This window comes from Hirundo rustica, chromosome 19 (genome assembly GCF_015227805.2).
Source record: "Hirundo rustica isolate bHirRus1 chromosome 19, bHirRus1.pri.v3, whole genome shotgun sequence".
Classification (NCBI taxonomy): Eukaryota; Metazoa; Chordata; class Aves; order Passeriformes; family Hirundinidae; genus Hirundo; species Hirundo rustica.
The window spans coordinates 2,679,142-2,695,327 of record NC_053468.1 but is presented as its reverse complement, the minus strand read 5'-3'; the positions used below and the strand labels follow the sequence as shown (position 1 = coordinate 2,695,327).

General features: G+C 50.5%; 1 protein-coding gene across 8 annotated transcripts in view; it reads left to right on the top strand.

Moving 5' to 3' along the window:
* The window catches only part of YPEL2 (yippee like 2), a 31,890-nt gene extending 17,324 nt beyond the window's left edge, over positions 1-14,566 (top strand). For 6 of the 8 annotated variants that reach the window (XM_040082318.1, XM_040082321.1, XM_040082316.1 and 3 more), the window contains one exon: positions 6,479-7,663. In XM_040082318.1, the coding sequence (XP_039938252.1) occupies positions 6,479-7,378 (900 nt within the window). In that variant the 3' untranslated portion in view covers positions 7,379-7,663. Of the gene's footprint in view, positions 1-6,478; positions 7,664-8,482; positions 8,527-9,274; positions 9,384-10,130 lie in introns of those variants that run through there. The other 2 variants (XM_040082325.2, XM_058422996.1) reach the window with 1 other exon arrangement.
* Positions 14,567-16,186: the final 1,620 nt, after the last annotated feature.

The following is a 16,186-nucleotide window of genomic DNA, read 5'->3' as shown; positions in this document are numbered from 1 at the left end:
CTGGAGAGGGTCGGGATCAGGTTGTTTTATTTAGTCAGGATACGGTTGTTTAATAGAACAAGCCCTAGGTAATTTGTACCTCCTTGCATAATTGTGTTTATACGGCAATTAACTGCTGTGTGATTTTTAAAATATTTCATTCTGTTCCAAAAAAAAAAAAAAATAAGGGAAAAAAGGTAATAAATCACAAGAGTTTAGAATTCCCTGTCAAGGAGGAGGAACTGGGTAAAAATGGATATTTCTAATCCATCACTTTCTTCAAGGAAACAGCTCTCCTTTCATCTGCTGCTTCCTCTGCCTTAGAATTGATGACCTGGGCATAAATAAAATATTGTTCCCATTTATTATCCAGGGAGCTGCCAGGGACGAAGGACAGTTGAATCATCAGGGTTTTTGCTGCAACTGCTGCAAATCCTGAGCAACTGGAGCTGGGAGCAGGTGAGGTCTGAGCCCTCCTGGGAGTTTCAGCTCTTGGCTCTTGCAGTTGGAAAAGGAGGGAATTCCAGCAGAATCCAGGGCTTGCTCCTGGGAGGAGCTGCCCCGGGAATTCCCCTTGCAGGTGTGTGGTTTTAATGTGATTTATCCTTGTCAGAGCAGCCCAGGAACAGCACAGAGCTCTGGTTTAATCTCACATTTATTCACACAGAAATAGGGGGGTGATGCAGGGGGGCTTTTCCCACCTGCTGCCTTTGGGGAGAAGAGTCTCTGAGGATAATCTCTATTTCAGAGTGGCAGGAAATGCTGGCTGAGGGCTTCACGTGGGCTTTAGGGGAGCTGTTGTGTCTGGCAGCCAGCAGCACGAATCTGTCCTCTGCAGTTTTGCTCATCCTTGGAATGGGCAAGGATTGGAGCTCAGGCAGACAAGGAAGCTCCAGCCAGAGTCTCCTCTCTTCAAATGCACAACGGGACTCCCAGCTGTTGGGATAAGTAGCAACAACAGAGGGAGAAACTGAGGCTGGGCACCTGGAATTAGGAGATTGCCATCGATCCCTTTCAGCAGTGATTGCCACGGAAAAAAGGAGTTAAAATCCGATTCCAGCTCAGCTCTGAGGGCAGATCCTCAGCAAAAAAATAAATTTCAGTACCAAAGCTTCTTTAGACAGGACACAAACACCGAGAATTCAGGCAATGGATTAATAAATGAATGAGAATTTTAACAAACGATGAAATTCTCAGCCGTGAGGTGTTTGGTGACTTCATCTCCCTGCAGTGGAGCTGCTGCCCTGGACAGATCTGCTTTTGCTGAGGAGCAAGTCTGCCCTCAGTGTCAGCATTGCTGCTATTATGGGCTGCATTAATGGCAAACAGTGCTCCACTGATACGTGGACACTCGCTATTATGCTGCTAATTAAATAACTCGTTGCATTAGCAGTTTCCATCTTCCATCCCAGCTCCGTGTTTATCTCCAGAGCCCATGCAGCAGCAATAATTAATGTGGAAATAAAGGGCTTCCTTCTCCCCCTGCCACTGCTTTTTCAAATGACTGGATTGTTGGATGCTTTGAGCCTCCAGGAAAACGGCAGCACTCAAAAGTGGGGGATAAAACCCACAGCAAAAATTGCGTTTTTCATCCCTGTCTAAACAGAAGGGGCTTCGTTGTCACTTTCTGTGGTTTTTCCACAGCAAATAACAAACTTCTCTCCGTGTTGCCCTTCTGCATTCCGAGTGTAGATGGTGGCTGAAGTGCCAGAGGTGCCAAACTCATCCCAGCTCTGGTGCCAGCTGGGAATGAGGCCATGGAGGTGCAGGGCTCAGGGTTAACCACAGCGCTCCTGGGATTCACCATCACACACTTCTCTCCTCCCTGCTTGGGCTGCAGAGAGCAGGGATCTGCCTCCCAAAGCTGCTCTGCCTTTCTCTGCCCCTAAATAAATTGGAGTAATTGCTTTTTAAAAGTAAACACTCCATCTGCTCTTTGTCCCCACGGTATCTCCATCCTTTTTCATCTTAAAGGCAGGTTTTGAAGCGAAACAGCAGCAGCAACCAGAGACCGTGGAAATCACAAGAGAAGCCCCAAAATATCGTCAAGTTTTACAGAAGTAATAAATCTGAAGTGTTTTTTTAATTTGCTTTCAGTAGTTTGTGCCCTTAGCGTTTGCATTTTGAAATTTCACTTTGAAGTCTGAGAGCTGGAAACTCATTTGAAAATAAATAAGAACAGAGTCCAGGAGAGCCCAGGGCTTGGGGAAGGAGGGGGAACAGCACAGGGCTGGTGATAACAGGAGGAGATTTCAGTGTTGTGATTGAAGTGAGCCAGGACAGCCTGGCAGGCACGTGAGGGGCAAGGGCACAGAGCAGTTCGCAGTTATTTTGTGAATTTTGACATTTTTATAGAGTTTGGCGCAGGATTTAGCTCAGCAGAGCAGTGTCTTAATCTGTGTTAGAAATCCGAGCGCTCGAGGAAAAACCACCCCCTCGATTTTAAGCAATTTGTATTTCCCTGAGTGCAGCTCTTCATTAATTGCAGAGCCTCAGAAGAGATTCTGCCTTCTGCAAGTGCAAAATAAAAATTCCCCTTTGAGAGAAATCCCCTGCCCTCTGGGTATGGATTACTACCTGGGATCCTGACCCGTTTAAATCCCTTTTTGAAGCCCCATGTGCCTGTTGGTTTTCCATCTTCCTGGGCAGCAGTGACATCCCAGGGATAATGCTGGATGTCCACTGTGCTTCATGATACTTCAGGATTTTTTGGGAATCTTGGAAAAATGAGGACTTTTTTTTTGGCTCCAGCACCCAGAAACGTGAGCAGATGAGAGAATCTCCCTTTGAAAACCGAACCAAACTGGACCAAAAAAGTCCTTATTGAAAAAAAAAAAAAAATTAAATGAACCATTCTTTAAATTTGCCAGAGGGTTTTAGGGATCAGGAGGTTGTTGTGCGGTTCATTTTAAAATTTTAATCTGGAACACCGGGATTTCAGAGCACGAGGATTCTTGTAGGTTGGAGCAGGGCTGGGGATTGGATCAACACCTGGGAGGCAGGATAAAAAATGGCAATGATACTCCCATCAGAATAAAACCAGACAAAAGGCCTTTCACCTGTGCACCTTCCTGCTCACAGGCTGCATAACCCGAGCCACTAACTCTGGAGCTGTGCTGAGCATGGAATGCAGCAGATCCTGGTTATTCCCTGTGCTTTTGCACAGCAGCATAAACTGCAGGGGGGTAAAGGCCGTGCCGAATTAATTGAATTATTTCAGAGATGAGTTTGGTCCACTAATTCCGTATCGACTTTGGGCTTTAAATAGCATTAAGGACCCGTGGTAAAACTCAATTAAAACTCAGGAATGCAGCTGGAACGGGGTAAGGTCACATCTGTGCACGAGGTGGAATAATGGAACCTGTTCCCTCGACGTGTCTCGTGTAATGGGAGCAAAACTGAATCTGTTTAATCTGCTCACGGCCTGCCCCTCCTGTGAGGGAGAGCAAGGTGGAATTAATGAACCCTGAGTGTCTGTGTGGCTGCAGGGAGCAAGCAGTTGAACTCCTGCTCCCCTGGGAAGTGCTGGGGCGGGATGTGAGTGCAATGGCTGGTGATGGCCGGAGCCTGGCATCTGCAGCAGGAATCGTCACCGTTTTCATTTTCCACTTTTCTCAGGAAACTCCTCGTGGGGCCGTCGTACACCCGGTGCTGTTACACTCAGTGGTTCCTCTAAACACATTCCAGGGCTCATCTTTTTAATCAAATTAAATCAAATCAGGCTTGAAAGGTGCCGTGGAGGCCGAGCTTTGTGTGGGATGTTGGAAAGCAGCAGGTAGGAGTTGGGATTAAGTGCCTGAGCACAAGGAAAGTGCGTGACCTGGGCTTTGGGGCACATCTTGGCACTCAGACTCGTGTCAGGTTATAGTGACACCGTATTTTGTCTTACTTAAAGGTCTCCTCCCCCTGTTCAAGCTGTGTTTTATGAGGACACCTCCTCCTTGGATGTTGAAGGGTGAAATCAGCAGTGGGAACAGATAAATCTGACAGTCAGTCAGATTTGTGCTGCGGCTGTAGTAAGCCAGACCCAAAAGCTGGGAAATCAGTGATCCCAGATCTCTCTTGTGTGGATTTCTCAGGCACAGATTCGGTGCCCAAGGGTTTGTAACATCCCTTCTCCCATTGCACCACTCTGCCCCGTGGGGATATCCCAGGGAACTTGTCCCTTTTGGAAGATCCTGCTTCCTGTGCTCCTGACGTGCCAGGGCCCTGGCTCTCCGGGGTGCCTTTGGGCCCTCCGCTCCATCTGCATCCCTGCAGTGGGAATTATTTCAGGAGCACAGCCTGAAGGGGCACACGCTGTTCCCTTTCCCTCTTGGACCTCTTTGGAACCAGTTGCCTTTTCATTTCTGTTTTATTGGATTGTTAAAAGGCTGCCAGCTGGATATAGGTACGTGGGGGTTTTTCTCTGCTGCAGTCCGCAGGGAACAAGAATCACCGTGGAGCCATTTAGCCCTGGCAACTGCTTCCTCTTTTTCCAGATGATTCCAGCAGCTCTTTTTGTGTTCAGCCCATTGTCAAACGCCGTCACAAAGACTTGGGGTATTAATCCTGTCATCTGTTCAGACAGTGGAACTGCTGAGTGGGCCGTGCTGCGGATGAGGAGCTGAAGGTGCAGCAGGGACGGTGTTTTCAGAGCTTGTGCCTTTCCCTGGCTGATGGAATGCCAGAATTCCCTCAGCAGAGCCGATGTCTGGAGGAGAGGCAGAGCCCTCCCCTGCACCACGCTCACTCGGGGCCGAGAGCAGACTATAACAAAGGGATTTACCCAAACAGCTCCCAAGGTGGTGGCTGCTGAGTAGAGCAGGGCTGGCTCATGGTCCTGCAGGCTGGGCCCATCCCAGGTGCACCCAGAGGAGCTGGATGTGGGTGCAGGGCTGGTGCAGCGGCACCTGTGAAACCCCAAGTGCCTCTCACCAGAGCTGCGGTTGTGCTCCCTGCCAGCGCATTCAGAGAGCTCCCCGCTCCCAGGGCTCCCTCTGCCCCACACTGTGGCCACAGAGCATCCCCTGGGATTGTCCTGGCTGGCAGGGTAAAGAGGGAAACCCCATTTCCCTCAAACCCACCCGCACCCCGCAGAACATCTGCTTTTTAAAACAACGATTTCACAGCTCTGATTTGGGATCGGCACAGCTGGGGGACCACTGCACTGCTGAAAGTGCAGCTCTCACTGCGGGCCAGGCTGCCTTCACTTAACAAATGAATTAACTCGCTCCTTAAAACTCCTTTGTGTTTTCAGGTTCTCCAGTAAATGCATGTCTTACACAGCTTCTGCAGTATTTGTATTAAAGGAGCAGCTCTCTGTATTTTGTTTTAGGCAATAGTTTTTCTTTCTCTGCTGATTTTTTAGATATGTGAAAAATATATATTTCCACAGGCATTTTAATAAGCCCCATGAGATTATTTCTGGGGTTAAAATAATGGGAAATGTAGTCTTCTCGTGGTATTTTGGTTCCAGGATGGTGGAGTGGCTGCAGATTGAGGGGCAGGAGCTTCTTAAACCAGAGCAGCTGCCAAAGCATCTTAACACGGAGCCTCTGCCACGAGGAGAGAGGATTCTCCAAAGTGCTGACTCCAGGCTCGTGGCTTCCCACCTGGATACTCCAATCAGCATTCCTTGGGCCCTGCAGCTTTTGGGTGCCTCTCCTGAGCACCCAGGAGCGGGGAGGGCTCCTGAGCTGAGCGCCAGGAGGATGAGCTGCTGTGCCTCTCCAACCCCAGCAGCTCCAGTCGATTTTTTTAGAGCGCTCAGACAGGATGGGGAGGGAGGTTTGTGGTGCTGGCACAGCCAGATGTGTTTCCAGCCAGACACTGAGCATTAGCAGTGCAGGGAAAAAAAATATGTGCTCGGGCTTCCAGTGGGAAACAACAACAGAAAAAAGCCTTTCCATTTCTTCCAGCTGCAAAGTGATGCCAGGAGCTGCTGTTTCAGAGAGTCTGGATTTCTGCGGGAGAGGGATTGAGATGCACCTTTGAATGTGTATCAGGAAAATCCACACAGAGCAAATGCAGAGCACAGAAAGTAGGTCTGGCTGCCGGCTGTCACTTCAGGGAAAATCAAGTGTGTTGTGGAAATCTTTGCGTGTCTCTTAAAAACAAACAAGCAAAACAGCAAAAACAAATACAAGAGCATCTGCTTGTGTATAAATAGAAATATACCTGCTTTCTTCTGATTTTGTAGTTCCCATTACAGCATATGCCAATTTTTCTGGCACGCAGGAAGAGCAGGAACATCTCCAGGAAATGCTCAGGTTACAACACCCAGCTAAAAGCTGCCTGTGCCACCTTTATAAAAATACAGCCAGCTCAGTCTTGCAGAGGCAAACGCACTGGGGAGCTTGCGGTTACAGATTTCTCTCCCTTCTTTTAAATGTTTTGCCAAATCATTTGTTTTGCTGGCTGGCGGGTGACTATTGAGACAGCACGGAAAGCTGAGCAGTGGTTTGTTGAAAATCTCTGTTTGGTCAGGGGATGAATAATGTGATTTTTTTTTTTCCAGTGGCCACCCTTAGATACCCTGGAGCACTGGTTTGAGCTGGGAGGAAGGGCAGCACGTCCGCAGGGATGCTGCTGTCCCTGGGAGCGCAGCAATATCCAGCGAGCCCCAGCACAGCTGATGGCGCTGGGTTTGTTGTTTATTAAAGACAGACCTTTGTGCAGCAGGCACAGAAAATCCTATTTCTGTACCAATAAAATCTGCGCTCCCATAGCTGCTGTTATTGGCAGACTCAGCCTCTGTGGTGTTTACAGAGGAGTATTTACTGGGAAGGACTGGATGGTGAGAAAGTTTCATCTGCTCTGCTTTTGCTCTGGCGGCACACGCGCTGCTGCGGGGCTTTGTGTTTCTTCCCGTGGCGTCCCAGCCCCGCTGCAGCAGGGACAGGCAGTGCCCTCCTGTTTGGCACAGCCAGGTGTGGCTTGGCACCTCCCTTCTGGCCAGGGAATCACCATTTCTGTTCCCGCTTTGCCCCCCGAGCCCCCGGGATGGTGCAGGGCGTGTTTGGGAGCAGCCAGCCAGCAGCAGGACACACGGAGCTGGAGTGCTGCAGAGGGATTAAAAGAAGCTTCTCTAATAAATGCAATTAACACAAACATGCTTGAGCCATGTGTCCTATTTAATTCCTCCCCAAGAAAATTCCTCGGGGCGCTGCTTTTGTCTGAGTCAGAGATATCCCAGTGCCTCGGGCATCCTCTGGATCCACTGTGGCTCTGGGTGGCAACTAATACTGGGCTTCAGCTTCCTCTGAAGAACAGGTATCCCTCCAGGACGCAGGAATTCTGTGCCAGGCAGGGATTTTGTAGCTGGCAGAGGCCTGGCTGCCGTGCAGACCTCACAGGCGGCTGGCACTGCTGGCTGTGGCTCCCTGCCAGCGCGCCCCGTGGCGTTTTTGCCCTCTGAGGTGCCTGTGCTCTGTGGAAGGGATCCTTTTGCAGTTGGATCTTCCCAAGGAAGCTGTCAGGGCAGGAGCTGGATGGGTGCAGGAGGGCAGGGACCCTCCAGAGATTGTTTTATGTGGTGTGGGGTTGATCTTAACCAAAGAAATGACCGTTGTTAGAAGGCCTGGAGGTAAAACACGAATGTTTCTCTTTTCCCTCAAAATTCTGTCCCCCCTTTTAAGGGTTTTTAGTCTGAAATCAGCTGAGGTTTTAAGAAAACCACTGAGCATTCCAAGGTTCCTGGTGAGGCGCAAAGTAAAGGATTAAATGGTCCAGAAAAGCTGCTTTGTGACTGCCCCTGCCCTGGGTGCAGACATTCCCTGAGGTGTCCCGCAAGGTAAGCTGTGCACAGACAGCCCAGCTCTTGCTCACAAGCACCAAATGTTTAATTCAGTGTGTGCCTGTCAAAGAGCATTAAAAATTCAGGTGGCACTTGGTGCCTGTCAGCCAGGCACTGCCACGGGGTGCAGTCACATGCTGGGATCTGCTGGGAGTGCCTGCAGTGTCCTGATCCCTCCGAAATTCTGCTTTTCCATGGTGCTGCCCTCGGATCCTGGGGAAGTGTGGGGCAGGGAGGATGTGCCTGGATTAGCTGGGGTGGTTTGGCTGCTCTGTGGTTCTCTTGTTCATCTCCATCTCCTGCTGGGTTTAGCCCCAATCCTAAAGATCTCCCAGGCCCCAGTGGGAATATGAGGCTTGCACACACCTCGAGGCCTTTTGTGCAATCCCTGGATCTGTGTTTGTGATCTGTGCACAGCTCCTGGCACGGGCACATCCCAGCCCCTCAGCTGCTTCAGCCTCTGGCTGTGCCATTCCCAAGGCGAATCCATGTACATAAGTGCAGTTTGAAAAGAGATCCTGACCAATTTGTTGGCAGCCTTCGGGTGATGCTGAGCAGTGGTGTGACGTTCATGAGCACCAAAAGGGTGAAAAGAGATTCTGCAGGGACATAAGAGAGCAAATTCAATTCCAGGTGTGTGCTGTGAAGAGGGCAGCTGTTGGAGCTGGAGAACAGAGTTGCCTCTTTCCTCTCAAGCCAACTGAGCTTTGTTTTCTTGCCTTGCAGTCCTTCCAGGGCAGCCAAGGACGAGCGTACCTCTTCAACTCCGTGTGAGTACCCTGCGCGCGCCGCGTCGCTCGGGGCGGATTTAACAAAACCCTCCTGAAAAGGGGGGGAAAAAAACCCCACAGTTCCCTTCAGAAAACTGCCTGGGACTTGGAGCGTCCCAAAAACGCTTGGAGAAAGAGGCAGAAATAGCCCCTGATTCATATTTGAGTCGTGTTGAGGTTCCAGATAAGCAGCAAGGAAAAGGTGATTTTTTTCGTCATCGGGTTGAGAAATGGGAGCTGATGGCTGAGTCATTCTCCTCTCCCAGGATGTAGCTGGACCAAAGAGCCAGGGTTTGGTAAATGTGGAGAGAGATGAGATCTAGATCTGCACTCGTAAAAACGGAGTGTCATTTTCCCGGTGACTGGATATAGTTTCGAGGAGGTCACCGCTGGTCTTTCAGCGGATCTGCTGATTTCAGTCACATTTTTCAATTTTCCATTTGGGAAAGCAAAAGTACCATTTTATCAATTTGAGAAGGAAAATCTTTCTCAAATGCCTAATTAGCACAAGTGACTAGAGTGTTATTAATCTCCTGCTCAAAGCTTTCATTGAGTTTTTTAGTTGCATAAAAAAAATCCCATTTTACCTTTTTCGTTCTGCTCGGGAACCGCGAGAGAGCTTTGTTGCGGGCGCAGCTGGGAGACTCACAACCTCCTGCTCGTGTTTTCAAATGAAATCCTTGTCAGCTTTATTGGAGCATCCTGATGTGGAAAGGCACTAATGGGGAGCATCTGTGCTTTGTCCCAGAGTTAACGTGGGCTGTGGCCCTGCAGAGGAGCGGGTGTTGTTAACAGGACTGCACGCCGTGGCAGACATTTACTGTGAAAACTGCAAAACCACGCTGGGCTGGAAATATGTGAGTATTTGTGGGCCTGGCTTTGCCCCTGGGCGGCTTTGCTCCAGCTGAGGGGGGTGGAATCACCATTCTGGGAGCCCAAAATGCAGGTTTTCATCTGTGACCGTCTCTTTTCCTCCCGCTTCTGTGTGCGTTGCGTTTCGAGAATCAGCTCGAGCGTAGTTTTACTCACCAAGAATTTACACCTGGTTTTGGTGGGTGAGAAGCACTTCATTTCTAACAAACTTCAAGAAATTCCCAAACCACCTTGGAGAGAGCTGGATTTTACCACCAATGATCCCTAAACCCCGGCCCTAGGAGCAGTTACCATTGGCCTGCAGAAATCTGCACGTTCCGTGCCACCAAAACTCCTCTTCCCAGCATGTAAAGACAGCCAGGAGCAGGGTTTAAGATTCCAGAAGCTGAGTTTAAGATTCCAGAAGCAGAGTTTAAGATTCTGGACGCAGGATTTAAGATTCTAGAGGCAGTATTTAAGATTCCAGAAGCAGGGTTTAAGATTCCGGACGCAGGATTTAAGATTCCGGACGCAGGATTTAAGCTTCCCAAATCAAGATTTAAGATTCCAGATGCAGGATTTAAGATTTTTTCCCTCACTCTTTCCCTGAGAGCCACCAGGAAAACCTGCAGTTGACATTTCTGCCCTGTGGGCGAGGCCCAGCCTTGCACCGCCACTCCGGATCTGATCCGTGACGTGATTCACGTCCGAGTGTCACCTCGATCTCACTCTCCCTCCTCCTTTCCTTGTAGGAACACGCTTTTGAAAGCAGCCAGAAGTATAAAGAAGGCAAATACATCATTGAACTAGCTCACATGATCAAGGATAATGGCTGGGATTGAGCGGGAAGAGCCCGGCCCTAGCAGCGTGTGAGAGAATGCCATCCAACCGAACATTATATCCAAGAGTGAGAGAGTGACTGAACGCTTGGTTCCATGCATTTAGAGGCTCTGCAACCCGGGAGCATCTTCACACCCTTCTCCATCTTTATTGGTGACTGGCCTCTAAATTTCTGTCTCTCTGTCTCTTTGCTTTGTATCTGTTTGTGAGTTGACCCTGGCTGCTTCTCTCTCTGTTCTGGCGTTGGCTCAGAGAACGCACCGAATGCCCGACAGCCATTCCACGTGCCCAGTGCCCGATCCAGCCTGGCCTGGGCTCTCCTGGCACCTCCCCGGGCCCCGAGGTTTGGGCAGGAGAAGGTGGGACAGGGGTGGGGGAGTGGGGAACCGTCAGAAGGTGACGCTGGGCTTCTCCTCTCAGTCCTGGTTCAGCAAGGCTTGAAACCATCTCCTTGTCTAAATGGACAGAGAAATAATCTACTGGTCTAAATGGATAGAGAAACACCTACTGGTCTAAATGGATAGAGAAATATCTCCTTGTCTTAAAAGGACAGAGGAATATCTCCTTGTCTAAAAAGGACAGAAATTACCTCACGGCTGCGTTTTCTCTCTGAATCCCGAATCCATCGGCTGAGCCCGAGGCAGAACCAGTTCCCCCCACAATCTGTGTTTTGTCTGCTGTTTGTGAACTCGTCGTTTGAGGGGCAGGACCTGGAGGCTGGAGAGATTTCCCTGCCTCTCCTTTTCCTTGCTGGTTCGGGGTGGGGAGGCCGAGCGTCCCGGCAGAGCGCGGCCGTGGGGAGCGTCCAAACCAAATCCTGGCTCCTGAGCCCTTCAGAGAGGAGGAGAAAACCACTTCAGGCACAAGGAGGGTGGAGCTGCCGCTTAGAAAATGTGGCGGGGTGAAAAGAGGCACGTGAGAGGCAAGGAAGAGGAAATTCCGTAGAGGAGGATGGGGACAAACAGTGACAAAGGGCACCCCCGGATTTCCCGGCCTCCCCTGAGCACCCTTGGCGGTGTTTTGCCAATCTTTCACAAGTGCAAGTAGGAAAATGCTGTTAGAGAACCTTTTCCTTGGATCCCAGGCTCCAGAGGGGGAGCCTGGCACAGGAATGGTGCCAGGGTGGGGCGAGGAGGGAGCCGAGTTCCTGGGGTTGTGCGGCACAGCTGGATATTTCCAGGGATCCTCCCCAAAAAGTTCCCTCTGTTCCCTCTCCCAGAGGCCCGCTGCAGGCGCGGGGAGAATGGGAAAGACGAAAAAAAGGAAGGAAACATCTCCCCACCACCCCTGGAATGATCTATGCCTCGAGGGGTGGATGTGAGTGTCAAAACTGCAAGGGACAAGGAGTCCTTCCCATTTTTAATTTTTCCTGGGTGATCCCTGAGCTCCTTCCCGAGGCGGGTGGTGGGGAAGGGGCGTTGTGTGCGGGAGGGACCCGTGTTAGGCCAGGAGAAGCCCCAGGAGTTTGCTGTGCCGCAGCCCAGTGCGTCACCCAGGACTCTGGAGCCGAGTTCCTTTCATCTCTTCCCCGAGGGAGTTTTTCTTTTTGTTGGCAGAATTGGTTCAAGTAGGTTAATCCATGGGGGGAAATCTTCCTTAATCCAGAAGGAAAGAGTGTTGTGGTGACTCCTTATGAAACAGAAGCTTTGGAGCTGTAATCTGCTGTCACTGGCCCCCAGCCCTGAGAGGTTCCAGGGGCTGGGGAAGAGTCATTTGCTGTGAAATTGGCAGGGAACGTGAACAGAGACTTCCTTAATGATCAGGGTGGAATTCAGCGTTGGATCCTTGTGCTGAAACCCAAACCTGACCAAGCAAAGGTTGTGGTTTTCTCCCTCAAAGCTCTGTTCTTGACAGCCTCGGAGAAATGAGGTGGAGTTGGCCGGGCTCCTGCAGGGGATGGAGTTTGTGACCAACCTGTCCAGAGGTGGCTCCTGCCCTCACGCTTCTGCTCTGGCTGTGTAACAACTGCTTCAGCTTTTGGTTTGGGTTGTCTCTGCTTCCATCAGCCACATTCCCTCCGGTGACAAATCCAGTAAAAATCAAAAATTCCACAGCACCTGCTGTTGTGTGGACTCTGGCACTGACCCGGTGCCATTTCCCTGTCCTTCCATTGAGGATCCATGGCAATTTATTGGGTTTTGACTGGTGGGAAGTAATTCCCGTTTCTTCAAAGAGCTCTTTAGTCTCCACAGAGCCTTTAGAGGAGCTGGGAGAGGTGAGGGCTCATCCCAAATCCTGTGAGGTTGAGAAGAGTGCACAGGGCTCGTGGTTTGGCGTTGGTGTTTGGAGTGACTGCTGATCGAAAAGCGATACAAAAGGCAGGGCTGTGCAGAGAGCTGCTCTGAGAAATGTTTTTATCCGTTCATTTGGGACAGAAAAGGACAACGCCCCGTCAGACCTGGCTGGTTCTTACTGGTCACAGGTGTTGGGCTTTTGATGGCGACCAGTCCAAGCCTGAACAGGGCGAGGTCTTCATCTGCTTTTTAATTGGTTTTGTCCCATCAGCCTCTTGCTGAGAGCCTGGCCCTGAGCCCTGCTGGGTGCCCCAAGCGTGGCTGAGCCTGTCCCCAGCACGCAGAGGATTCCCTGGGGAGTGGCTGGCACCTCCTGCACAGGGGGAACAGGAGGAATGTGCTCCTGCAGCTCCTGCGTGTGTCCAGAGAGCAGGAACCCTGGGGGCTGGGGGCTGGCAGGAATTTGGGATCTGTGCTGGGGGAGAGCGAGACACTCAGAGATAACCAAAGAACTTCCCTGCTGAGCTGAGCTGAGCTGAGCTGAGCTGAGCTGAGCTGAGCTGAGCCGGCTGCGGCCTTTTCCCAGGAGGAGTGGAGATGTGGCCCATGGAAGCCGCTTCCTCAGCACGTGCTGCTGCTTTCCCTGGGCAGCATCCTCGGGAAAACGCGGACAGCAGCGAGTTTTCCTTCTTCTTTTGGTGTCCAGCCTCGTGTCTGGGCAGCTGTGAGCACCCTTGAGTTTACATCCCCCCCTCTACCCCAAAGCTCAGACTTGAGTAAGTTTGAAATTGTTTTTGCTTTGGTGGATTGTCTGGTGTGAAATCCCTGTTAAGAATTATTCAGATGATTATATATATATATACACACATATATATATATATATATACACACACACACAAAGCAGAAAAAATAACCCCCAGACGTTATCTTGTGAGATATACTTTTGTAAATAATATTTAATTTTTTTAAAAAAAGAAATAATATATTTGGTGCTGTTTTCTCAGAGCCCCTCCCTGAGAGCACTTTTTTTTGTTGTTGTTATTGTTTATGACGAGCCTGTTTCCTTCTGTATTTGTTGAAAAATATGTTTAAAGGGAAACAAAACCCATCATTTCCGTTGTCCTCTGAAGTGGATCCGCGTTTCCTGTGCCTGTGGCAGGGGAGGGGACTCCCAGCTGGCGGATTTGGGGGCTGGGAGGGGCTGCAGGAGGGCTCCAGTTCCCCGGGGTCCCCCCAGCAATCCCCCGAGCCCCTTGGAGCTCCCACTTCTCCCTGGTTTGGGGAGTCCAGGCCTGGAATTTCCCCTTGCACCAGTGTTGGCTGGAGTGGAGTGGATCTGGAGCTGCGGGAGTTGGGATTGGACAGGAGCTGCAGCCTCGGATTCGCTGTTGCCGGGGGCAGCAGGGATGGAGGATGGAGCTTGGAACTCGATTTTAACCTAAACCACAAATCTTTGGGTCCTGGTTTTATTTTTGAGGGGAGGATTTTTTGTTGTCGTCGTCGTTCTGTTTATTTCTTTTTTTTAACCAGGCTGCTACGTAACAAATTAGGGTAAAAGTTTACCTCTCTTGGCAGTAAAGTTCATTTATTTCGTCCTCCTTTCTGTCTTTAATCTCCCCCCTTCTTCGTTTTTATTTCATTTGGTCTCTTGTTTATCCCAAAGTGGACCAACAGCACAAACCACTGGACTGTGTTTTACTGAGCAAGGAGCTGTTCGAGAACTGCTGCGGGTTCTTTAATTCCCCAAACCACAGAGGAACGAAACAAACAAATCAAACCCGTCGTTCTCGTGATGATCAAGTGAGAATTTTTTCTCTGTGTGCATCTTTCTAACTGCTCTGTGAGAGTGTGTGAATCATGCATTTCACTGCCCTTCCCTGCTTTGGGAGGAGCTTCCACGTGAAGCAGTTGTGGGGTGAAGAGGGGACACCAAACGCCGAGCTCAGCGCAGTGGGAAGGAGCTCTTCCCACCACGGGAGAGGCCTCAGTGCTCAGGAACAATCAGGTTAGACAGAGATTTTCTGCAGAAATCCTGGTGGGAAAGAACAGGCAGAAGAGGGGAAACAAAATCATCTTGAATTCAGAAAAAAAAAAAAAAAAAAAAAAATTAAAAATCAACGTATTTAAATGCAAGCAGAATGGCATTGTGTAAGGTACAACCACAAATAAGCTGTTCTCATCGTTACAACTGTGTGTATCCTTGTTTTGTTCTTCCTAAGGAAATGGGAATGCTTTCCCCACTGACAAAACTAAGGACAATATTTCCAATACCAGCCTGTCTATGAATGCTCTTGTGTTTACAAAATTGTGTATACTTTTATTTCTTTGATCTTATTTAAAAAAAAAAAAAAAATTGGCATATTCTTTCAGGTCATTTGCTTCAGTCATAAATGCAATTGTTTGTTTTCAAATAATTGGTTTTCACCTTTTCATGTATTTGTACATTGTATATAGTTCTTCAGTATTAGAGGGAGGCGTATTGTTTGTCATATTTACAATATGTGTTGGTGCTCATTTGAGAAAATAAAATTTTCAAGTACTAAAGCCGCTGGTGCAGGTTTCTGCTTTATTCAGTGCAAATGCCTGGAATGCAGAGCTGCTCCCTGGGGATGGCTGCAGCAGTTCCTGTGGATACGAGCACAGGTGGAAAGCAGTGCTTTATTGGGGGTTTTTTGGGATGGGCTGAGGCAATCCCTGTTCATCCCACTGCTGGAGGTGGCAGGGACTTGGCCCTGTGCCCTGTCCCCGTGCCCTGTCCCCGTGCCCTGTCCCTGTCCCTTTGCCCTGTCCCCGTGCCTGTGCCCTGTCCCCGTGCCCTGTCATTGTGCCCTGTCCCTGTCCCCATGTGGGGCCGCTGCTGCTGCTGGGCTCCTTCCTACAACCCCCAGATCATCCCCAAAGCCCAAAGGTTTCAGCCCCGTGTGGGGTGGGCAGTGGGAATCCCTTGGGATGGGGACCAGCAGACGTGGGAATGTTTTTTGTTCTCCATCACAACTCTGTGCCATCACCAGCCCAGCTGCGAGTCCTGGAGGGAAAACCCCTGCAGGGAAAATCCCTGGGGAAAAGCGTCATGCTCAGTATTTCCCACCCCGAGCGCCCGAGTGACAGCAAGAGGGACAACTCAAGGCTGTCCCCGAGCAGCGGCCTTGGGAAGAGCCTCCGCATCTCTGTCAGGCCGTTAGGATGGAGGTGGAAAAGCGCCAGGACCGCGGCAGCCGCGGCGTGGAACGACCCCCGGGGCTGGGGGGGGAGCGGGACCCGGCGGCTCCGCATCCCGGGGCTGCCCGCGGCCGGGAGGGACGGGGATGCGGCACAGCCTCTCCCCGGCTGCTTAATTAACCTGCAATTAGAGCAGGGCCCAGCCGAGGCGCAGCTATTAATAGCCCGGCAGATAAAGCTGAGTCAGGCGGAGCTCTGGGCTCTGCGGGACGGACAGAGGGACGGACAGAGGGACGGACAGAGGGACGGACAGAGGGACAGAGGGACGGACAGACAGAGGGACGGACAGACGGCCGCATGGCTCCGGTCCCCGCGGGGGACAGCGCTGCCGGAGTCACCGTGACCTTCCCCGCGGCCAGAGGACGGGCTGTACAGAGCCGAGCTTGGGGCAGCTCCCGGCTCCTCCGCCGTCCCACCGGCCACAATGAGGGATTTTTATTTTACTTTATTTATTTTATTATTTATTTTTTTTTAAAGGATGATCGCGAAGCTAAAAATACAGCAGCGCCAGTGGC